This window comes from Peromyscus californicus, unplaced genomic scaffold, assembly GCF_007827085.1.
Source record: "Peromyscus californicus insignis strain IS unplaced genomic scaffold, ASM782708v3 Scaffold_19__1_contigs__length_69161282, whole genome shotgun sequence".
Classification (NCBI taxonomy): domain Eukaryota; kingdom Metazoa; phylum Chordata; class Mammalia; order Rodentia; family Cricetidae; genus Peromyscus; species Peromyscus californicus.
In genome coordinates, this window is record NW_026294491.1 from 2,392,385 (window position 1) to 2,417,239 (window position 24,855).

Sequence of the window (24,855 nt, forward strand, 5' to 3'; positions counted from 1 at the left end):
CCTCTTCCCAGGGTTTTCTCCCCTCTGGGGGAAGGCTTCCCTCTCTCCTCCCCAGAAAGGCGGAATAGACTTAGTGTTTGGGCCTTTGAATCACACCATCCCAGAAGGACATAGACTGATTCCGTGAATGAGTGTGCGTTCCTATCGTGCTGACCCTCAAAATCTGCACAGGGACCCTTTCCTACTGGTGGAAAAGGTGGTTTCACAGACACCTTGTTTTCCAGACTCTCCCCTTTCCAACCGGCCGGTGACCACCAGAGAATCTGCCCAACGGGAGATCTCCACGGGAGAAGCTTTAGTTTGCTCAAACAGGTTTGACAGCTTGTCTTTACAGCCGCAGCTGCCCTCCTCATCAATATTGACCGCGGCTGCCTGGATTGCTACCCTCAAGTTATCTTGCCTTAGTTTTCAGGCTGCCCTCTCCCGGGACCACCCACTGGTGCCTCCTGGATTTGAAGTCAGGACTGCAACAGAAAATTCTTGGCTGCCATCTGGTCTCTGTGCCCTGTTTTCTTTCACCAGCTCCTTTCTTCGGCTGGCTTATCTTCCTGTGTCCAGTGCTTGTCGTGGTAACCAGTCCTTAATCTCTTCACACCCCGAATTGGAAGGTGTGTCCCTCCCTGCCACTCCTCAGAGTGTCACCAACCTCCTCCAGGTTTCCATAGCTCCATTTCTCAACGATTTGCCAAGGGTAACCATTAACCCAGCCCTTAACTCTGCTCCCCACCTGTCCCCGTGGAGAGGATTTTTCCAGTCCCTAACTAGCAGAGCCAGGCCACCCTCACATCATTTCTCTGGACCTCAGGCGGGATCGTCTTATTTCAGTCCAGCTGGGACCGTTTTTTAAAATTATGTATTTATATTGTGTGTGTATGCAAGGGTACAGCTCAGGTGTGGAGGTCAGAGTCCTGGGGATGGAACGGAAGGCGATTTTCCCTGATGAGCCAGCCTTGAAGGCTTTTTTTTTTTTTTTTTGTAGACTATATTTCTTTCTTTCTGCCACAGAAACACTTTCCTTCTCCTTCCTTCTTCTTTCCCATCCAGCTCTATCATCAATGAGTGTCCTTAGGGGTGTGGGCTGTGGCGTGGGCATACACCGATACGGGTGTATGTGTTCTAACTAGGTCTCCTTTCAGACGCTTGCGCCTCCTCTTCAAAGGTCCCGAAATAATCAGGCCCTCCAGTGCTCCCGTGGGAGTGGTCATCCCCTGCCCGCAGGGAGCAGGCGAAGTAGGGTTGAAGTAAGAGGTGGTTCTTACTTCCACGTATTTATTTAAAACACTCATGGAGCGCTTACTTTGTTTGCTAGACACTGCTCTGAGTTCCTTATAAATATTAACTCAGCGGTACAAATATTAACAGAGTTGATGCTGTTGGCACGGGGTGAACTAATGTGGCTCCTCCTTGGGGGAGGAGGGATGAGGCTCTGGCCCTTTAAGGTCGGCCTTCTGGCCGTCGCCCTCCCCACCGCCCAGACCCCTTTTCCGGGCTGGGACGCCAGCGCGGCCCGCGGCCTCCGGCGGGCTCCGCCCCGCATCAATCAGAGCTCCGGCTCCGGGGAGGCGCCGCTGCTTAGCAACGGCAGAGGGCGGGAATTTTGAACACGCTGGCCCCGCCCCCATTGCAAACAGGCCAATCAGCGCTCAGACCCCTCCCCCGCTTTGCGTGTACTCCCTCTCTTCCCGTTGGCTCGCTAGGCAGGCCCTCCAGCCAATAGCGACTAGGAGGGCGGGGCTAGCACGGCCCCGCCCACTCCCGGCCCCGCCCACAGGCCGGCTCGCCCTGCCTCAGGCTGGCTGGCGGCCGTTGGCCGGTGAGGCGGGCCGTCGCGGCTGAGGTGACGAAAAAGGCGGGAAAACGCCGCGCGCTGGCGGCACGGGTCGGGGTGGGGGCCCGGGGGGCGTGGCTCTGGGATGTGGGGCGTGGGGGGCCGCCGCCGAGATTCGACGTGACCGCGCGCTCCCTCAGACCCCGCGAAGCACGTCCGCGGGCGACGGGAAGGGGGGTGGGGCAGGAGCCGCCCGCCCGTGTCCCAGGCCCGCGCACCACCCCGCCCCGCCCCCCTGAGCCTCCTCCTCGTCCCCTGTCCTCAGAGTCCCGCGCCCATGGCTTTCAGAGCGACCCCAGGCCCGACGCCGCCCGGACCCGGGATCCTCTCAGCCAGCTTCCCCAGCCCGCAGGCCCCAAGGTCGGGGCCTGGAGGTGTGGAGGAAGAGGACGAGGAGGAGGAGCCGGCCGAGGTGTGGGAGGAGCGGGCGGGGAGGACGGGGAGGGCGGGGCCGATCCCCTGCACCTTGACTAAGTGCCCCGAGGTTTGGTTAGGTGGTTAGAACAAGGGACGGCCAAACCACGCCCTCCCCGGGGCTTCGGATGCTGATGGCCTTTCTCTCCTCGAGGGACAGGTCCACCTGTGCGTGCTGTGGAGCTCGGGGTACCTGGGCATTGCCTACTATGACACCAGTGACTCCACTATCCACTTCATGCCGGACGCCCCAGACCACGAGAGCCTGAAGCTCCTCCAGAGAGGTGGGGACAGAACCCTAGATTCCTCCACTCTGGGGTTGGAAGCCTGTTCACTCGTAGGGTCTTAGGTGACTCAGTCTACTTTATCGTCACCGGTTTGGGGGAATTAATTATTCAACACAACTTATTAGGTGCCTGCTGTATGTTAAATACTACAGATTTAGTCCCTGGCAAACCATCCGGGACTGTAATCTAGTGGTAGTTCCCAGGACACCCCCCTTCCCCGCTTCCACCCCTGGAGTATTACTACTTTACTAAATCTCATTCCAGACTGTGCTCCCAGTGTGCAGGGCACTCCCTAACAGACAGAAAATAAGTCCTTGGATTTTGATTTTGGTTTTTTGAGATGAGTCTTACTATGTAGCTCTGGTTGTCCTGGAACCCACTATGTAGACCAGGCTGACCTAGAACCCAGAGATTGTCCTGTCTCCTGAGTGGTAGGATCAAAGGCGTGCGCCACCATGCCTAGCTGAGAAAATAAATTCTTGAGGGAAACAGTGGCAAGAAGAGAGCTGCCCCTTTCCTCTCAGTCAGTGCGCAGAGGTCCGTTGACTCAGTCGGACCCTTCTCTTTTCAAGTTCTGGATGAAGTCAACCCCCAGTCTGTCGTTACAAGTGCCAAACAGGATGAGACCATGACTCGATTTCTAGGGACGCTTGGTAAGGATTGTGCAAAGGGAAGATGGAAAAGGAATACTCAAATGTGGGGTACCGGGAGGCTAGAATTGGCTGGGAGGGGAATGGGACAATAACAGGACTGATATGTACAGAACCCTTTGCCTCCACAGCCTCCCAGGAGCACAGAGAGCCAAAGAGACCGGAAATCATACTTTTGCCAAGCGTGGATTTTGGTAGCTCCTTCCTTTTACGTTGCCAGACCCCATCCCAGTGGCCGAGCCCCTTGTCTTAATGACCCACCCCATTATCAGAGACCTCCCCCGTCTGTACTTATCTAAACACTGCTTCCCATGCCCCATCGGTGTGTCTGCCAGATCTCTCCTGCATGTTATCATTAATAATCTAAGTTATTAAGAAGCCATCAGGTTGGTATGTTAGGAATGGAGCCCCCCTGAGAAAATGGAGTGACGACAGTTTCAAACAGTTTTGAATGTTGGAGTTCCCCCTTTAAGCCAAAGTCATTTATTGCATAGAAAGGAAAAGGAACTGTTTCTGAGATCCTGATGATCCATAAGACACTTCCTACTTTGGAAACTCCCAGGTTTGCAAAAAGGACAGGGAATGTGGTGTCCTAATTCGATATCGGGACATTAGTACTCTTCTTGCCTTTACCATAAGATCTTTTTGACCTAGAAAATCTGCAGTCCCAGACATCACTGTCTTTCTCAGGTCTATAACCAGACATCTGTACTACATACAGAAGGAAAAGAGTCAGACTAAGTCTGCAGTCCTTGGTTCTTGCTTTAGTGTTCCTTAGCCACCTCTGTGGACTTGGGCAAGCTGTATGGTTGCTTTTGTTCTTGTTAAATTGAGGTGAGAAAATGGAGTTATAAGACTTTTCATTTCTTATCCCCCCAAATAGGTCCAGAGATAAGCAAGCAGCGTCTCCTTTCTGGAAACTACTCATTCATCCCAGAGTCCATGACTGCCACTGAGAAAATCCTTTTCCTCTCCTCCATTGTTCCCTTTGACTGTGTCCTCACGGTGAGGCCTGGGATTCAGCTGGGGAAAGGCGTGAGCTCCCTGTCCCAGGCAGAGTTCTAGATTAGACTGCTCCAGCCATGGAAATTGACAGTTTTTCTTGGTGTTGGTGAACATTATGGTTTATTCCAACTCCACTGCTGACCCCTTCCCAGGTCCGGGCACTTGGAGGACTGCTCAAGTTCCTGAGTCGAAGAAGAGTTGGGGTCGAACTGGAAGATCAGAATGTCGGCGTCCCTATCCTGGGATTTAAGAAATTTGTATTGTAGGTGATTCACCCTAACCTCAACCAAAGTAGAGGGACTAAGAGGTCTAAGAAGTAAGCCAGGTGCCAGGGATGGGGAGAAGTGTGCTGGGACACAGGAGAGGGATGGGGACACACAGGAGAGGGATGGGGACACAGGAGAGGGATGGGGACACACAGGAGAGGGATGGGGACACACAGGAGAGGGATGGGGACACAGGAGAGGGATGGGGACACAGGAGAAGTGTGCTGGGACACAGGAGTACCAGGGATTGTATTGCTCTGGGGAGAAGATTGGACAGTATTGTATGAACTGCCGTGCCTCAGCCACCTTTCCTCTGGCTTCTCTTCTGTTCTCAGGACCCATCTGGTGAGCATAGACCAAGACACTTACAGGTGAGGTGGAGACAGACTGCAGCCTCCAGAAACAAAAGGATTGAGCTTAATGCTCTAATAATCCTAATGAGGCTCTAGGTTCTCTAATCCTGGGACTGTTAAGATCTCTCTCCTTGAAGGAGAGGAAAGGGTGACTAGGGGGAGGAAGGAGGAAGGAAGGGAACAAAGCACAAAGGCATCACCTCCTCCCCTTCCTTTTCTCAATGTTGATGATGGACCTCAGGGGCTGTGGCTGCTAGGCAAGCATTCCGCCCCTCTGAAGTGATAACTCCTTTCTTCTTCCCTTTTTTTTCCCCTCTCTCCTTTCTTTCTTTTTTTTTTTTTTTTGGAGACAGGGTTTCTCTACGTAGCTCCAATTGTTCTGGAACTCACTTTGTAGACCAGGCTGGCCTCAAACTCACAGAGATCCACCTGCCTCTGCCTCCCGAGCGCTAGGATTAAAGGTGTGAGCCACCACTGCCTGGCTTTCATTTCCTTTTACTAAGGGGAGAAGCTGAGACAAACACAAAAGTGAGTCATAAACCTCACAGCAAGATCATTATTGTCAGCGTGATGGCGCACGCCTTTAATCCCAGGACTTGGGAGACAGAGGCAGATGGATCTCTATGAGTTCGAGGCCAGCCTGGTCTACAGAGTGAGTTCCAGAACAACCAGGGCTACACAAAGTACACAGAGAAACCCTGTCTCAACAAACAAACAAAAAAGATTATTATTATTAACTTAAATACTAGTTTATTTCTCAGTTCTCAACTCCTTTTGTTATTAAGAAAAAATTGTTACAGTGTCAATGGGAACATGACTCAGTGAACAAAAGCTCCTGCTACTCAGGTTTGAGGATCTGAGTTTGGATGTGAGTGTTATGTAAGTGGTTTGTGGGCCTGTAATCCCAGTACTGGAGTGGACAGACAGGTCGCTGGGGCTTGCTGGCTGCTATCTTAGCCAAAGAAAATGGGGAACTCTGGGTTCAAGAAGGAGAACAAGACAGAGAAATAGAGGACAGCCACATCCATGTCTTCTGGCTTCTGCACATATGCATGGGAGCATGTGCACCTGCCACAAATGTGTGTACACAGGCAGGTGTGGTGACTCACCTTTAATCCCAGCACTGAAAGGCAGAGGCAGGGGGTTTCTATAAGTTTGAGGCCAGCCTAGTCTACATAGTGAGTTCTAGGATAGCCAGGGCTACATAGAGAGACCTTGTCTCCAAAACAAAAATAAATATGTACACACATGCATATACTATGTGTAGGATGTACAGAAGATCATCCAAACTTCATTTCTCTGTGACAGTGTTCTACAGATTTTCAAGAGTGAGTCTCATCCCTCAGTATACAAAGTAGCCAGCGGACTGAAGGAAGGGCTCAGCCTCTTCGGTAGGTGTGTCCTATAGTTCATCCCACACTGTGAAAGTCTGCCAGAAAAGCAGTTGACTCTATAGGTGTGTGCAGACTCTCTTCTTGCTATATTGCCATTGCCAGATGCCTTTTCCACACCAATCCAGGTTCCCAGTCCTTGTGTTCACTCTCAGCCTGAGCTTTATATCTAGCCATTTAGTATAATTGTGTGTCAACTGTGACTTTATCAATACTATGTTCAGTCTCGGGCTCTGTGTGAGTGTGCCCACTAATTGGGCACCTAGTACCTGTCTGTTCACAGAGGAGAGTTTTAGAACTGATTTGTATCGTTTTTATCTGTTCCTCTGGCTTTAGGGTATATTAGGGACACGGCTCCAAATATCCAGTGTCTCACTGGGTTATACTTAAATTTTACATATTGTGTTGGGCTTTGTGTGAGTTGTGACTATGTCCATTTACGTATTTTCCTGGCTGAATGTCCATCCCTTTTCCCAGCCTCACATGATAATCCAGGCCCCAACTTTGGCTGTCTTTGTGTCCTGTATCTAGGCCTCCATGTAACATGTTCACTCCTGTGCATACCCCACAGGAATCCTCAACAGATGCCGCTCTAAGTGGGGACAGAAGCTGCTCAGGTGAGTGAGTCTCAGACATGTTTATAAATACACACGGAATACTGAGGCTTATTGACAGCAGCCTACAGGCCATGACAAACACTATTTAATAATACTAGAAATAACAATTGCTCAGTGTAGTAGCTAGTATTAGGCTTATTTTATGTTGTCAGCACAGATGCACACATACTCATGAATAATATACATATAGCACACATACATGCAGTAGACACTTAACCACAAACTACAGATGCGTTACAAGATAATTTCACACCACATCAAAAGCTAGGGCCATGGCTCAGTGATAGGATACCCAAAGTGTAAGGACCCATCCCCAGTCTAGAAAAAAAAAGTTAAACAAAACTACCCAGCACTTGGGAGGCAGAGCCAGGCGGATCTTTGTGAGTTCGAGGCCAACCTGGGTTACAGAGTGAGTTCCAGGACAGGCACCAACACTACACAAAGAAATCCTGTCTCAAAAAACAAAACTAGACATGCTGCATCTCAAAATGACTTCTCTAAACTAAGCTATTGATAGTAAAAGTGCTTGTGATACAAACATGAAGGTCTGAGTTTGGATTTCCCAAATACACATAAAAGCCAGACTCTAGTCCCAGAGGTGGGGAGCCAAAGACAAAAGTCTATCGAAACTGGTGAGCACAGCTTCAGTGAGAAAACCTGCTCAAACAAGGTGGGCGGCTAGCAAGACAGATCTGCAAGTAAAGGCATTTGACATAGACCCTAAAGACCTGAGTTAGACCTCCCAGACCCACATGATAGATGTGCTCTCACCTTTGCTCACTTGATTATGGTAGGCATGGAACCATATACATACACATAATACACAAAGTAAATACATGTAATAAATATTCTGAAGAATAAGGTGAAGACAAATTGAGGGAGATACCCAATGCCAACCAACCTCTAACTTTCACATGCAGTTATACATGTGCATACACGCTAGCACACACATGCACTGGCATACATAGAAACATACATACAAATACACACGAATTGAGCTAATCAATCAGGGCATGGTGGCACATGCCCCTCTATAATTCCAGCTTTTGTGGGGCTAAGGTAGTAAAATCAAGAATTGGAGGCCAGGGCTGGAGAGATGAGTCAGTAGTTAAGAACACTGGCTGCTCTTGCAGAAGACCTAGGTTTGATTCCCAGCCCCCATATGGAGGTTCACAACTTTTTATAACTCCAGTTCCAGGCGAGCTGAAGCCCTCTTTTGACCTCAGGGGGAGCAGACACACAAGGGGTACACAGATTTACATGCAGGCAAAAACACCCATACATAGCCGGGTGGTGGTGGCGCACGCCTTTAATCCCAGCACTCAGGAGACAGAGGTAGGCGGATCTCTGTGAGTTCGAGGCCAGCCTGGACTACAGAGTGAGTTCCAGGAAAGGCGCAAAGCTACACGGAGAAACCCTGTCTCGAAAAACCAAACAAACAAAACAAACAACAACAACAAAAAAACCTATACACATTAAAAATGTTAAATAAGGGCTGGAGAGATGGCTCAGAGGTTAAGAGCACTGGCTGCTCTTCCAAAGGTCCTGAGTTCAATTCCCAGCAACCACATGGTGGCTCACAACCATCTGTAATAAGATCTGGTGCCCTCTTCTGGCCTGCAGGGATATGTGCAGACAGAACACCGTATACATAATAAATAAATAAATCTAAAAAAAAAAAAAAAAAAAATGTTAAATAAAATGTTCTTTAAAAAGTTGGTTGGAGGCCAGCCAGTGGTACATTACATAAGACCCTATTCAACAGCAAACAAAACGGAAATTAGCCAGGCATGGTGGTATACATCTTTAATCTTAGCCCTAGAAGGCAGAGACAGAAGTATCTCTGAGTTTGAGGCCAGCCTGGTCTACGTTGTGAGTTCCCTGACAGCTGGAGCTACATGGTGAGACCCTGTCTCAAAAAATAAAAACAAAAAATTTTTCACATAACTCCCAAATGTCTGTGTCTAGAATTACATACGTTGCCTGGCAATTGCATATTGTTACTACCTGTAGTTTCCATAGACACTGCAAGCTCAGAACATCCAGACATCTTCCTGCCACATTTTTCCAGTTAATGTCATTACTGGCAGTGTAGCATCTTCCACATTCAATTATTCACTAATGCCTCTTGTCTCTATCCTGAAATCTCTTAGCCATCCCTTCCTCCCTCTTTGCACCAGTCTAATTCTGGCTATCAGGATTTTAATCAGAAGCATTGCATTTACCTCCAAAATGGTCTCTACCTCTACTCTTTTTCTCCAAACTAGCCTTTCATTCTAAACCACATGCCATCCTGACACAGAGATCTGAGCATGTGACTCCATTTCTTTAAAAAAAAAGTCTTAAGTAGAAACTAAGGCTGCTTCCCTATTACAGGGGAGAGCTTAGCCGATGTAGTGGTGTGATCTTGTAGTGTGATTTTTAGGGTCCCTTCCTGTCTTAGTTTCTTTTCTGTTGCTGTGGCAAAATATTTGAACAGAAATAACTCAAGGGAGAAAGAGTTTATTTGGCTCACAGTTCCAGGTCACATCATTGTGGGAAGTCAAAGAAATAGGAACTTAGTCACATTATATCTGCAATTAAAAGCAAAGAGCAATGAATTCATGAGTGCATGCCAGTGCTTACTAGCTTTCTCCTTATTCAGTCTACAGTCTCAAGCCCAGGGAACAGTGCTGCTCACAGTGGGTGGGATCTCCACATCAATGGATGTAATTAAGATAATCCCTCATAGACATTCTCAGAAGCAACTCTAGACTGTGTCAAGTTAACAAAACCTATCATGGCACACCCATTCATCTTGGTTTTAATTTTCAGGTTCACATTCCCAAATTCCTTGTAAATCCTTTTCTACTAGCTCTACCCTGTCAGCATTTAAACTCATGTTTGAGGTCAAACCAACTCTGACCTTTCTGGTGAAGCTTCCACAGGTACACCTGAGAGGTGGTGCACCCTCCTTGTGTTCATGTAGTCAAATCCTCTTTCACATCAGGTTAGAATTGTTAGTGAACCAGTTGCCTTATACTTGTGCATTCCTGTTACCTTTGTAGGTAAAATACTCAGTGAATGAACACAGTATGTAAACTCCAGAACCTCAGCGTACATACAAACCTTTGCTAGCAGACAGGCTGACAGCCCTTTCCCCGCCCACCCCATACACATACCTTCTGGGGATTGATCTAGGATGGTCTCTGAGTAACTTAATTACCCATACATTCCTCAATGCTTTAGATGTAAATCTTGAATTTCAAGCAGGGATGGGAGGGAAAAGTGGGGGGCTTATGGGGTTTGAAACATGGTCTCACTATGTACCCTCACTATGCAACCTGAAACTTGCTATAAAGGCCCAGGTTGGCCTTGAACTTGTGATGATCCTTCTGTCTGACTCCTGGGTGCTGGGATTCAGGAATGGACCAGAATGCTTAGCATGGAAGAAGAGAATTTCCCATGGAGAAGAGAATGATGCTAAAGATGGAGAGAACCAGGCATGGTGGTACATACCTGTAATCGAAGCACTTGGAACGGGTGGGGCTGGATGATACAAGTTTGAGGCCTTGTCTACTTGGCAAGATCATTTTTTGTGTGTGTGTGTGTGTGTGTGTGTGTGTGTGTGTGTGTGTGTGTGTGTGTGTGTGTGTGTGTCTCATCACTTGCTGCTTTTCCAAAGGATCCTTGTTCAGTTTCCAGCACCCATGCCAGGCTGCTCACAACTGCATGGAACTGCATGGAACTCCAGTTCCAAGGGAATATGAGACCCTCTGGCCTTCAAAGGCACATACTTGCATACCCATTGCATATTCTCAAACACATACACACAAATTTGGGGTTTTTTTTAAATAAAGATTTATTTATTTTTGTATGAGTGGTCTATCTGCATGTACAACTTTATACCAGAAGAGGGCATCAGATCCCACTAGATATGGTTGTGAGCTACCCTGTGATTGCTGGGAATTGAGCTCAGAACCTCTGAGCCATCTCTCCAGCTCCTTGTTTTATTTATTTATTTTTTTTTAAAGACAGGGTTTCTCTATGTATGTAGCCCTGGCTGTCCTGGAACTCACTCTGTAGAGCAAGCTGGCCTCAAACTCAGAAATCTGCCAGCCTCTACCTCTGTTGGGATTAAAGACATATGCCACCACTGCCCAGCTAATACATGTAGTTTTTTTTAAAGGCGAGGGATACAGTAAGGACTGAGAATGTGTATCAGGCTTTTTCTTTTGGGCCACTAACCAGCTCCTAGATCATGAGAGACTTGCTAATTTTGAATGCTCAGCCTAGCCTAGGCACATTTCTGGCTAGCTCTTTTTTTTTTTTTTTTTTTTTTTTTTTGAGACAGGGTTTCTCAGTGTAGCCCTGGCTATCCTGGAACTTGCTTTGTAGACCAGATTGTCTTTGAACTCACTGAGATCTGCCTGCCTTTGCCTCCCAAGTGCTGGGATTAAAGGTGTGCGCCATCACCGCACGGCTGTGGCTAGCTCTTTCAACTTAAACTAACCTGTTTCTCTTCACCTTTTGCCTCGGGGCTTATATTAGCTTTCTTCTGTATATCTTACTTTCATTGCTGCTCTATGTCTGGCTGATTGGCATCTGCCTGGCTTCTTGCCCAGGCATGTCCCTTGTTCTCTCCTTCTCCTCTTTCCTTTCTTTCTTTCTTTTCTCTGCCTGGCAGCCCCACCTGTCCCTCTCCTGCCTAGCTACTGGCTGTTCAACTTTTTATTAGACCAATCAGGTGCCTTAGGCAGGCAAGGTGAAACAGATGTAACATCTTTACATAATTAAACACATCCTTACATCATTAAACAAATGCAGCATAATCAAAAGTAATACACGGGCTGGAGAGATGGCTTACAGGTTAAGAGCACTGGCTGTTCTTCCAGAGGTCCTGAGTTCAATTCCCAGCACTCACATGGTGGCTCACAACCATCTGTAATGACATCTGGCTCCCTCTTCTGGCCTGCAGGGATACATGCACACAACACTGTATATATAATAAGTAAATCTTTAAAAAAGAAAACAAAAAAAGTAATACACCTTTACACAGTTAAAGTAATATTCTGCAGCATAAACAAATGTAACACATCTTTGCCCAGTTAAAATAATATTCCACAACAGGGATGTAGCTCAGTTGGTAGTGTGCTTCCCTGGAGTCTATGAGGCTCTGAGTTCCTTCCCCAGTACCACATAAAGCAGAAGGTGGAAGGAAAAAGATCAAAAGTTCAAGGAAACTGCTCGTGAAAGAAAACAAAACAAATATGAAACAGATGAGAGCTGGGAGAATGCAGATTTCCATATGGGATCCACAAGGCATGGAATCAGCCTGAATGATGAAGTCCAGGCCCCGGGAACTCACAGCTGACAGGGTCCCAGCAGTCTGGAAAGCTGAGTTTGACACCCAGATATGCTTCTCATTAGCAGTGTGGTTTTGGACAAGTTACTGACTACAGTCCTCATTTCCTCAGCTGTAAAATCGGGGTCATTACCAGAACATGAGTCTGGTAAATCCACATGTCTTATACGAAAGTCTTCTAGGTGAGACTCTGCAGAGTGAGGACAGAGCTTCCCAGACTGGCCTACACTGCTGTGGCTGAAGCCTTCTTTGTGGAAAAGAACTGGAATGGCTAAAACCCACCCTTGAGTTGAAACTGACATTTGGTTTTATTTTAATTTGGGGTGTTCTGATTGAACATAACTGTCTATGGATAGCCGGGCGGTGGTGGCGCACGCCTTTAATCCCAGCACTTGGGAGGCAGAGTCAGGCGGATCTTTGTGAGTTCGAGGCCAGCCTGGTCTACAGAGCCAGATCCAGGAACGGCGCAAAGCTACACAGAGAAACCCTGTCTCGAAAAACAAAAACCAAAACCAAAAAAAAAAAAAAAAAAAAAAAAAAACTGTCTATGGGTTAAATGGGAGGTATGCATCCTCAGGCCCATGTCTCCACTTGCTAGCTTTTAGATAACATGAGTAATGGATTGCTATGAAAAAAGAACCCCCAGGCTAACGTTCTTACGGAATCCCACACCCAGAATTAAGCAAATACAGATGAGGCATTATTACTATACAGTAATTTATTTTAACTTAATAGGTAATACTTCTGGCAACAAAAGATATAATAATGTTTGTACACACTAGTCATTTATGAATCAGACCTAGTTGTTGAACACCTTCAATGTCTCTCCAAGTCCTTTCTCTACTAAGAGATGGCCATTATTAAAAATTGTAAGATGAGTTAGGCATGGTGGCCCCTGTGTTTAATCCCACCAGAGGCAGAGGCAGGCAGATCCCTCTGAGTTCCAGGCCAGCCTGGTCTACATATTGACTTCCAGGCCAGCCAAGGCTACATAGTGAAACCTTGTCTCAAAAGAAAGAGGAACTGTGGTGTTACTTAGATAGCTCAGAGGATAGAGGCACTTGTAAAAAAGCCTGATGAGAGAGTTCAGTTCCCAGAATTCACATTGTAACAAGTCTTTCTCTGTCCTGCCAACTAGCTCCCAAATAATGACATGGAGACCCTTTATTAATTATGAAAGCTTGGCCTTAGCTTAGGCTTGTTTTTAACTAGCTCTTGTGACTTAAATTAACCCATTTCTTTTTTCTTTTTTTTTTTTTTTCTTTTTTTTTTTTGGTTTTTCGAGACAGGGTTTTTCTGTGTAGCTTTGCGCCTTTCCTGGATCTCACTCTGTAGACCAGGCTGGCCTCAAACTCACAGAGATCCGCCTGGCTCTGCCTCCCGAGTGCTGGGATTAAAGGCGTGCGCCACCACCGCCCGGCAATTAACCCATTTCTATTAATCTATGTTCTGTCATTTACTGCCCATCCTGCTTCTTCTGTGTCTTCTGGCATATTCTTTGCACCTCAGCTATCTCCTCCTCTTTCTCTCTCTCCCCCAAAATCCTGCCTAGCTATTGGCTTTTCAGCATTTTATTACACCAGTCACAGCAACATATCTTCATACAGTGCATAAATATCCCACAACATCACATAATGGAAGAAGAAAACCAATTCACACAAGTTATCCTCTGTTCTCTACATGTGCACCATGGCACATGCATGCTATCTTTCTTTCTCACACAAATTAAATGTAATTTTTAAAAGAAAATTCAAGGACTAGCATTTACATTGACCAGTTCACAAACACCTGTAACTCCAGCTCCAAGGGATCTGTCTTCCTTTTTTGGGTTCCTTAAAACACACACACACACACACACACACACACACACACACACACACACACACACACCCCTTTACAAAAAGAAAGGGAAGGAAGAAAAAAAGAAGAAATTGTAGGCTAGGGGCTGGTGAGAGCTCTGCAGGTAAAGGTGCTTTCTGCAGAAGTCTAGCAACCTGAACCCACAGAGAGGTGGGACAGAACCAGCTCCAGAGTTATCCTCTGATCTCTTGGGTGCCATGACATGTGTGTTTACACACACACACACACACACACACACACACACACACACACACACACATAAAATGCATGCATTCACAAAGAATAACCGACTGGGTAGGGGCCTGGTGGCACACAAATATAATTCCAGCACTTACGAAGTAGAAACTAAGAGGACCAGGAGTTCCAGGTCAGCCTTGACTATATAGCAAGTTTGAGACCAGTCTGAACTATGTGAAACCTGTCTCCAAAAAAAAAAAAAAAAAGAGAGAGAGAAAGTAGGAAGTACTCTTGAATGCATTGGCACAGGAGATCACTTCCTAAATATAACACCAGCAGCACAGACACTGAGAACAACAATTAATAAATGGGACCTCTTGAAACTAAGAAGCTTTTGTAGGGCAAAAGACATGGTCAATAAGACAAAAAGACAGCCTACAGAATGGGAAAAGATCTTCACCAACCCCACTTCTGACAGAGGACTGATCTCCAAAGCATATAAAGAACTCAAGAAACTAGACATCAAAATACTGAACAATTAAAAAATGGGCTAAAGAGCGAAACAGAGAATTCACGAAACAAGAACCACAAATGGCTGAAAGACACTTAAAGAAATGCTCAACATCCTTAGTCATCAGAGAAATGCAAATCAAAACGACTCTGAGATACCACCTTACACCTGTCAGAATGGCTATGATCAAAAACACTAATGACAGTCAATGTTGGAGAGGATGAGGAGCAAAGGGAACCCTCCTCCACTGTTGGTGGGAATGCAAGCTTGTACAACCACTGTGGAAATCAGTATGGCAGTTTCTCAGAAAATTAGGAATCGATCTACCTCAAGACCCAGTCATACCACTCTTGGGCATATACCCAAGGAATGCTGATTCATACCACAAAGATACATGCTCATCTATGTTCATAGCAGCACTATTTGTAATAGCGAGAACCTGGAAACAACCTAGATTCCCGTCAACTGAAGAATGGATTAAGAAAATGTGGTACATATACACAATGGTGTACTACTCAGCAGAGAAAAACAATGACAGCATGAAATTTGCAGGCAAATGGATGGAACTAGAAAATACCATCCTGAGTGAGGTAACCCAAACCCAGAAGGACAAACATGGTATGTACTCACTCATAAATGGATACGAGATATAAAGCAAAGAACAATCAGACTGCAACCCACAGAACCAGGGAGGCTATATACAGGGGGGACCCTAGGATGACTGGCTTATAATAAGTTTTGGTTTTACTCAGTTACTGGGCAAGCCTCAGTGAAACATTTCACTATTAGGATAAGAATTTGTACTGTATCAAGCTGATAATTGAAAAATAGATAAATAAATAAAAATGAAAAAATAAAAAAAATTTTAAAAACACCCTCAGAATGGGGGTGTGGCTTAGTAGTTTGGTGCTTTTGTAGTGAGTAAGCCTTGATTCAACCCTAAACATTGCCAGAAGAGGAAAGAATGGGAGAGAGTAGGAGAATGAGAATTAGTTACAGGCATTTACACAGGAAGAGCATGAAGAGATGAAATTTTGTCTATGCTGTTTGCCTACAATACTGTCACAGCTACATACAGATAGCAAGCTCATACTGACTCACCCTCTCCCACTCAGCTGCAGAGAACTATAGTGTTGGCACACAAATACCACAACACACTGTTCTTGCTCTAAAATATTGACACATTCCATCACATATCCACATGGAGTGACACATGGTCTCATCCATCAAAACCACGACATACAGACAGCCGTAGTGACATCCAGCAATTTTCAGTACGTACATACAAACATGCACACATAGACATGGCCATACATTTGCCAGTTCTTTCCTATAGTATGCTGCAGGCACATATTACCATACTCCCCAAAGATTTCCAAGCAAAATCAAGGTGATGAGAGATGTGACGTCTAATGTTCCTATCCCAACCCTTTCCCTCTAGACTATGGTTTACACGTCCAACTCAGGAGCTAAGAGAACTTAATTCCCGGTTGGATGTCATTCAGTTTTTCCTGATGCCTCAGAATCTGGACACGGCTCAGATGATGCATCGTCTCTTAAGCCACATCAAGAACGTTCCTGTGAGCCCAGGGTGGATGTCAGGGTAGAGTAATAAGGCTGAGAGCCCATGGTGGAAGTCAGGGTGGGGGAATAAGGCTGAGAGTCCAGGGTGGAGGTCAGGGTGAAGGAATAAGGCTGAGAGTCCAGGGTGGAGGTCAGGGTGGGGGAATAAGTCTGGTGGCTTATAGAAAACTTTGGGTATATATATATATATGTGTGTGTGTGTGTGTGTGTGTGTGTGTGTGTATAATTTATTTAATTTTATTTTATGTACATTGGTGTGAAGGTGTCAGATCTCCTGGAACTGGAGTAACAGACAGTTGTGAGCTGCCATGTGGGTGCTGGGAATTGAACCTGGGTCCTCTGGAATAGCAGCCAGTGCTCTTAACCACTGAAACATCTCTCCAGCCCAGGCTTATTTCTATTTTATTAAAATTTAGTTTATTTCTTTGTTTTTTGTTTTGAAATATTGTCTCACCATGTAGCCCTGTATGGCCTGGAACTCACAGAGACCCACCTGCCTTTGTCTCCCAGGTCATGATGGGATTACAGTTGTGCACCATCACGATATTTATTTATTTATTTTTGAGAGAGAGTCTCACTATATAGCCCTGGCTGACTTGGATCTTGGTATGTAGACCATGCTGGCTTTGTTTTTTGTTTGTTTGTTTGTTTTTTAATTTTCCAGAGCTGAGGACCGAACCCAGGGCCTTATGCTTGCTAGGCAAGCGCTCTACCACTGAGCTAAATCCCCAACCCCCAGGCTGGCTTTGAACTCAGAGATCTGCCTGCCCCCAGTGCTATGATTAAAGGTATAAGTCACCATGGCCCAGCCTAAGCTTTATATTATTTTTAATTATATGCATGTACAGCCAGGTTTGTGAGTTTGAGGCCAGCCTAGTCTACATAGTGAGGTCCAGTTCAGTTAGATCTATGTAATGAGACCTTATCTCAAACAAAAATGAGGTGTGTCTGTGTGGAGTATATGCATGTGAGTGTGGGTGACTACAGAGTCCAGAATAGGATGGTGGGGCCCCTAAAACTAGAGTTACAGGTATTTGGGAACCTCCTGATGTGGGTGCTGGGGACCAAACCTGGGTCCTCTGGAAGTGTCTCTCCAGCCTGGATTGTGGGCCTCTTGAGGGGTGTCAGATGGCAAATGCAAACCATGGCTGTCCCTCTGTCTGCTTGTAGCTGATTCTGAAACGCATGAAGCTGTCCCACACCAAGGTCAGTGACTGGCAGGTCCTCTACAAGGTAAGCCTCTCTCTCACAATCCTCCTGCCCCTTCCCCTGAGTTCTGGGATTGCAGGCCCCCTTCTTAGATCCAGAAGTCCCAGTTAACCTTCCAATCCTGTGTGTAGACCTTCTCTGCTCTGACACCCTGCCATGCTTCACCCACTGATGTTTCTTTTAAATTTTGTGTTGCAGAAAATATCAAAAATATATCAAGAATAAATATCAAAAATAAATATCAAGAATAGTATAATTACTCCCCTGTGCACAACCATTCATCATCAATACATGGACTCACAACAATCTCCTTTCATCTCCAGCCATTATATTATTTCATCCATAAATACTTTACTGTGATTATTAAAAAGTTGGCACTGATATTACTGTTTAGTATCAATCAGAATCACAAGGTCCTCACTTCCTGCATCATTTTAGTCACTTTTTTTTTCTTTCCTGCTTGCTTGTTCTCTTTCATTTTTTTATTTTTTATTTTTTTCCGTTTTTCAAGACAGGGTTTCTCTGTGTAGCTTTGCGCCTTTCCTGGGACTCTCTTGGTAGCCCAGGCTGGCCTCGAACTCACAGAGATCCACCTGGCTCTGCCTCCCGAGTGCTGGGATTAAAGGCGTGCGCCACCACCGCCCGGCCTCTCTTTAATTTTTTAAGCTTTATTTATGTGTGGGAGTGTTTGCCTGCATGTTAATGTTTGTGCAGCATGTGCGTGCCTAACCTGGCAAGGCCAGCAGAGGGCATCAGATCTCCTAGAACTGAAGTAATGAATGGTTGTGAGCCACCATGTGGATGCTGGAAAACAAATCTTGGTCCTCTACAAGAGCAACAAGGGCTCCTAACTGCTGAACCATCTCTCCAGGGTCTATGAGGTTTGATGTTAGTAGTGTAAAGAAACTGGGATAGAAGCTAGAATTAGTGACCTATACTTTGTCTGGGTTAATACGACTGCAAATATTTTTACATAATATAAAGCAAAGTAAAAAATACTATCTATTTATTGTGTTAATGTTCTATTGCTGTGAAGAGACACCATGACCACAGCAACTCTTGTAAAGGAAGCATTTAATTGGGGCTGGCTTACAGTTCAGAGGTTCAGTCTACTGCCATCACGGTGGGAAGCATGGCTGCCGGGATTAAAGGCCTGTGCCACCACCGCCCGGCTGCCCTTTTTCTTGACTTTCATTCCTATTTCTCTCTTGTCCTCTTCTTACAGAAGTTTAATCTAATATTCTTCTCTCCATATATTTTTATATGTGTCTTGATGTGTGTCTTTCGGCCTTTAGTAACTTCTCAGCGTTCCCCATTGTCTTTGTCCTCAGTCTGTCTGTTCCCCTCCCTCAGCTCCCCTGAGTGGGGTCCCCTTCCTTGTCATCTCTCCCGCAGACTGTGTACAGTGCCCTGGGCCTGAGGGATGCCTGCCGCTCCCTGCCCCAGTCCATCCAGCTTTTTCAGGACATTGCCCAAGAGTTCTCCGATGACCTGCACCACATTGCCAGCCTCATTGGGAAAGTGGTGAGCGGAGGAACCGACAGGAGGAGGAAGATGAGCGGAGTAGGAGGCTCTGGAGAATGTGGTGTGGGAGGTGGGGAAGCATGGGAGATACTGGGATCAACTGACTGAATAGGGTGGGGAGAGCTCTGTGTGTGTGTGTGTGTGTGTGTGTGTGTGTGTGTGTGTGTGTGTGTGTGTGTGTGTGAAGATTAGGATTAAAGAAGTGGTGGGTGGGGGAATCTAGGCCCCAGAGAGCTGAGGACAGGATAGAGAAGGGGAGCTGGGTGCTAAGAAACTGGACTTCCCATCTGTCTCCTTAGGTGGACTTTGAGGAAAGTCTTGCTGAAAACCGCTTCACGGTCCTCCCCAACATAGATCCTGAAATAGATGCGAGTGAGTGCTGGGTAGGGGGTGGGCCCTGGGGGCCTGACAGCCAGCCAGTGCATCCATTCTTGACACCAGACACCGTAACGGGGACCAGCTTTTCAACCAGAGTGAAGAGCTTTCTTTGTTGTTGTTGTTGAGACAGAGTCTCCTGTAACATAGGCTAGCCTCAAACTCAATATGTAGCTAAGGATAACCTCAAAGTCCTGCTCCTCCTGCTTCCATCCTGGAGTGCTTGGATTACAGGCATGCATCACCATGCCCAGCCAATCAGAACTTTTTAAAATAGCGTTTCATGTGGCCAAGGTTGACCTTGAACCCCTTACCCTCCTGTACCTTATCTTTATATGCATGTCATTCTCTGTACACCTAGAAAAACGAAGGCTGATGGGCCTTCCGAGTTTCCTTACTGAAGTTGCACAGAAGGAGCTGGAGAATCTGGATGCTCGTATCCCTTCATGTAGTGTCATCTACATCCCTCTGGTGAGCAGGGTAGAGGGCGGACCCTCTGGGGGCTGTGGTGAAGTACATAATGCCTTTGGAGGTTGGATGAGAAGAGGACAGCTGTTCATGTCTCACGTGAAGTGGTGACCAAAGAAGTGACAGCCAGACAGCCAGATCGGCAATCTGGGGACATGAATACCTTGGGTGATTCTAGCTCTGACAGGGATGGAGGACCCTAATGGTGTCTGGGCTTCCTCCAGGAAGAGAGGGTATCCAGCAGGTTACTTACCATTCTGCTTAGGTTACTTACCATTCTGCCTCCCTCTCTCCCCAGATCGGCTTCCTTCTCTCCATTCCCCGCTTGCCTTTTATGGTGGAGGCCAGCGACTTTGAGATCGAGGGACTAGACTTCATGGTAAGTCTCTTGACCTCCTGGTGCTGGGGGTGGGAGGAGCCTAATAAGGAAGTGATAAGAAGCTGGAAGATCAGCCGGGCGGTGGTGGCGGGCGGTGGTGGCGCACGCCTTTAATCCCAGCACTTGGGAGGCAGAGCCAGGCGGATCTCTGTGAGTTCGAGGCCAGCCTGGTCTCCAAAGCGAGTTCCAGGAAAAGCACAAAGCTACACAGAGAAACCCTGTCTTGAAAAACCAAAAAAAAAAAAAAGAAGAAGCTGGAAGATCTCATCATCAGCACTGACCAAAATGTGGGGTCTTGTCTAGCTTAATCAGAGCTTTAGCTGAGACAGAGAGGATAGCCACTGGGCATGGGGGTGCACAACTGTAATCCCAGTACTTGGGAGGCAGAGGCAAGGGGATCTCTGTGAGTTCCAGGCCAGCTAGGGCTACATAGTGAAATTGTGTCCCAAAACAAAACAAAACAAAACAAAAACAAGAGACAAAAGTCCGGAGCTTGGAATCCTTGCACCCAGTTTCTCTCAGAGGACAAGCTGCACTATCGTAGTGCTCGAACCAAGGAGCTGGATGCACTGCTGGGGGACCTGCACTGCGAGATCCGGGGTGAGGAGCCCACTCGGGAGGGAGCAGGCCACTCTAACAGTCTCCTCAGCCCGTGCTCTCACCCTGACTCTTCCCTTCTGAGTGGCAGCATCTGTAGCCTCTTTCTTCTCCCTCCCCAAACCAGGAGACCCTGCTGATGATCTGTAGCCTCTTTCTCCTCCCTCCCCAGACCAGGAGACCCTGCTGATGTATCAGCTGCAGTGTCAGGTGCTGGCACGGGCGTCGGTCTTGACTCGGGTGTTAGACCTGGCCTCCCGCCTCGATGTCCTGCTGGCTCTGGCCAGTGCTGCCCGGGACTATGGCTATTCGAGACCCCATTACTCTCCCCGAGTGCCTGGAGTGCGGATCAAGAATGGCAGGTGAGGACAGAGTGGGGCAGAGACACAGACACAGGTGGTGTGGGGGTTCATCCTCCTGGATCCATAGGCCATGAGGTGTCTCTTCACCCACCACAGGCATCCTCTGATGGAACTGTGTGCGCGAACCTTCGTGCCCAACTCCACAGACTGTGGTGGGGACCAAGGGAGGGTCAAAGTCATCACTGGACCCAACTCCTCAGGGAAAAGCATATATCTCAAACAGGTGAGGAGCCATACAACCTAGGTCTCTGGCATCGCCTCCGTTTCTTCTGCCAGCCAGGCCAAATCCTCTGCTCCCTACAGCACGTGTCCTTGTTCTCTGAGAACTAGAGAGCCCGTTCTTTAGGATAGACCTTTTCATGGCCACAAGTCCCTTGACCAACCTCTGAAAAGGTCATGCCATTCCCTAGCATGCCTTTACCCACAACCCTGACTTTCTAGAGTTAATTCTGAAGTCAGGGCATCAGACAGCGTGTTCTGTATCTGTTCTTCCATTACACTCTGTCCTCTCTTTAATCTGTCTTTCGTGTGTTTAGTTGAGATCCATTTTTACCTTGCCCATAGCACAGGCCCATGTCCTGTCTCCTCCCATGCCCAGGTAGGCTTGATCACCTTCATGGCCCTGGTAGGCAGCTTTGTGCCAGCAGAGGAGGCTGAAATTGGGGTCATCGATGCCATCTTCACCCGAATTCATAGCTGCGAATCCATCTCCCTCGGTCTCTCCACCTTCATGATTGACCTCAACCAGGTTAAAGGGAGCAAAAGAAGGTGGGGGAGGGGAATAATCAAGTAAGAACTGTGCCCCTGCCCTTGGGAACACATTCCCTCCGCTGACTGTATCTGTACTTGGGGCCAGAGAGCACCCAGGTCAGAGTCTGGAGGAAGCAACACATAAACATTTCCTGAGAATCCTTTGTGTGACTCCCTCCTTGCCGACAGGTGAAGGCTGAGGAAATAAGAGCGTCGATATTAAAAAGCTTTAGGAGGTAGACATGTGTAGGGAGTTTACTCATGGTGACACAGCGGAAGTCCTGAATGCTAAGGAAACTCCCTTGTTCACCTCATGCCCGGCAGGTGGCGAAAGCAGTGAATAATGCCACAGAGCAGTCGCTGGTCCTGATCGACGAGTTTGGGAAGGGAACCAACACGGTGAGGAGGGATGTGATGTGATGAGGGGATGGATGGGGGATGAAGGTCAGGAGCAGGAGACTGAGCTCAGGGAGGGAATGGGGATGGGTGGGCAGAGACGGGTGGGGGCAGGGCAGGTACAGAAGGACACAGATGCTCTGGCTCTGTCCCCTCACCTCTGCCCTCTGGCAGGTGGATGGGCTGGCACTTCTGGCTGCTGTGCTTCGACACTGGCTAGCCCTGGGACCCAGCTGCCCTCACATCTTTGTGGCCACCAACTTCCTGAGCCTTGTTCAGCTGCAGCTGCTGCCACAAGGACCCCTGGTGCAGTATTTGGTGAGGAAGTCCCTCTAGCCCCCTTCCCCCTTCTCATTCCCAGGTGAGTCCCACACTGTCACTGGTTGTTCCTTTCAGACCATGGAGACCTGTGAGGATGGAGACGACCTTGTCTTCTTCTATCAGCTTTGCCAAGGTGTTGCCAGTGCCAGCCATGCCTCCTACACAGCTGCCCAGGCTGGGCTTCCTGACCAGCTCATTGCTCGTGGCAAAGAGGTGATGAGGGCCTGTGTGCAGCCACCTCCGCCTCAGCTCCCTTCTACTACACCTGCTCCTCTTCAAGTGGTTTTGTTGTTTCATAAAGATTTCTGTATTTTGGTCCTATGAGTGTTTTCCCTGACTTATGTCTATGCACCATGTGTGTGCCTGGTGCCTGTGGAGGGCATCAGATCTCAGGAAACTGGAGTTACAGATGGTTGTGAGCTGCCACGTGGTTGCTGGGAATTGAATCTAGGTCTTCTGTGAAAGCAGCCAGTGTTCTTAACCACTGAGCCATCTCTGCACCCTTATACCTGCTCCTCTTGAAGACCTGGACTTCTAGGCCCATAGGATTCCTGACCCTCACTTCCCCTCCTCCCTAATGCGCCCCACCAGCTCTCTCACCTTCCTGTGCTAGGTCTCAGACTTGATCCGCAGTGGAAAACCCATCAAACCGGTGAATGAGCTTTTAAGGAGGAACCAAATGGAAAAGTAAGTGTGGCCTCCTCTGGCAACATCTCCCTTTCACAGGGCCCCAGCCAGCCTTCCTGCAGCCCTGTGCCCTTCCCCTCATCATGCCAGGTGTGGTGGCACGTGCCTGTAATCCCAGTGTTCAAGGCCAGCCAGGGCTACATGGCAAGACCTTGTCAGAAAATGACAGAACCAACACAGTATCCACACTGCTTTCTGAGACCCTTAGCTCTTGCAAGCTGCGGTTTCCTGTGCAGACCTGGAAATCACATGGTTCTTTCTCCCTGCAGTTGCCAGGCACTGGTGGATAAGTTTCTGAAACTGGATTTGGAAGATCCCACCCTGGACCTGGGCATTTTCATGAGTCAGGAAGTACTGCCAGCTGCCACCACCATCCTTTGAGAATCCTTTCTCCACGCTCTCAGCTATCTGAGACCAGAGACCTACCACACCATTTCCTTTTCTTCTTGAAATGCAGAGTTCTCAGTCTGCACATTTTGTTTTGTATTAGGAATAAAGTTTATTTTGGGTCAAAATCTTTGCAGAGGTCACCCCATAGGACAACAGGGGAGAACTGGACAGGAAGCAGTCCTTCAGAAATACAGTGAATCTGAACTGGGGGATGCTCAGTGGTTAGGAGCACTGGCTGCTCTTGCAGAAGTGGGTTTAGTTCCAAGCACCACGTGGTGGTTCACATCCATCTGTAACTTTACTCCCAAGGGATCCAACACCCTTCTGGTCTCCATGGGCTCTGGGAAACATGTGATGCACATAAACTCATAGAGACACATGCATACACATAAACTAATAAATTATAAATAAATTCAGGGAGGCAGGCAGGCAGAGCAGGAACGGCAGGGCCGCAGAGGCAGGCAGGCGCAGGCGGCCCAGACACAGTTGTAATAAAGACCAGAAACTGAGCTATTACCCGTCGAGGAGTTAGTGAAAACAAGCTCTTGATCAAGAGCTTGGAACAGGGACGCCTTTAATCCCAACACTCGGGGAAGGAGCCATCTCCGTGGGACAAGACCAGAACGGATCTGAACACTCTGTCTTAGGCCAACCCAGGGCCCAGCTGCTGATCCTGCGAAACCCAACAACTTGGAGGTGTTGGTGAGACTACCTTGCTCAGCTGAAATCCATCCAGGAGAGAATTCAGAATCCTACAGTTTCTTGTCTGAGAAAACAAGATCATCTGAGGAGTTGATGAATGAGCAAGACCTGAGAACACAAAAGAAGGCGCCGCCCCGCTACCTAACCAGATCACCAGAATCATAAGTATACACTTCACTGACTGAGAACAGGCAAGCTCCCATCTCCAGACCAACAGATCAGGTCTCTAGCCTCTAGGCCCTACCCATCGGAGTCCCAGGGACCAGACAGCTACCTCTCCCTGCTCGCCCACCAAAAAAAAAAAAAAAAAAAAAAAAAAAAACAAAACACAAAACGAGAAAAAACCAAAAAAACAAAAAACAAACAAAAAAAAACTAACTCCTACAAACCTAACAACCACTAAAAACC

At 47.4% G+C, this 24,855-nt stretch overlaps 1 protein-coding gene across 1 annotated transcript; it reads left to right on the forward strand.

The window, feature by feature from the left end:
* The first annotated feature begins 2,046 nt into the window (after positions 1 to 2,046).
* Msh5 (mutS homolog 5) lies at positions 2,047 to 23,841 on the forward strand. Its single transcript, XM_052744219.1, has 24 exons — positions 2,047 to 2,240; positions 2,403 to 2,526; positions 3,102 to 3,182; positions 3,311 to 3,373; positions 4,063 to 4,184; positions 4,337 to 4,446; positions 4,786 to 4,821; positions 6,112 to 6,194; positions 6,766 to 6,811; positions 16,145 to 16,283; positions 17,458 to 17,520; positions 18,892 to 19,020; positions 19,320 to 19,392; positions 19,757 to 19,866; positions 20,162 to 20,242; positions 20,755 to 20,842; positions 21,012 to 21,201; positions 21,298 to 21,424; positions 21,800 to 21,949; positions 22,276 to 22,350; positions 22,522 to 22,665; positions 22,744 to 22,881; positions 23,282 to 23,355; positions 23,625 to 23,841. The coding sequence occupies exons 1-24, from the start codon at positions 2,106 to 2,108 to the stop codon at positions 23,734 to 23,736; spliced, it is 2,493 nt and encodes an 830-aa protein (XP_052600179.1). The 5' UTR covers positions 2,047 to 2,105; the 3' UTR covers positions 23,737 to 23,841.
* The last annotated feature ends 1,014 nt before the right edge of the window (positions 23,842 to 24,855 follow it).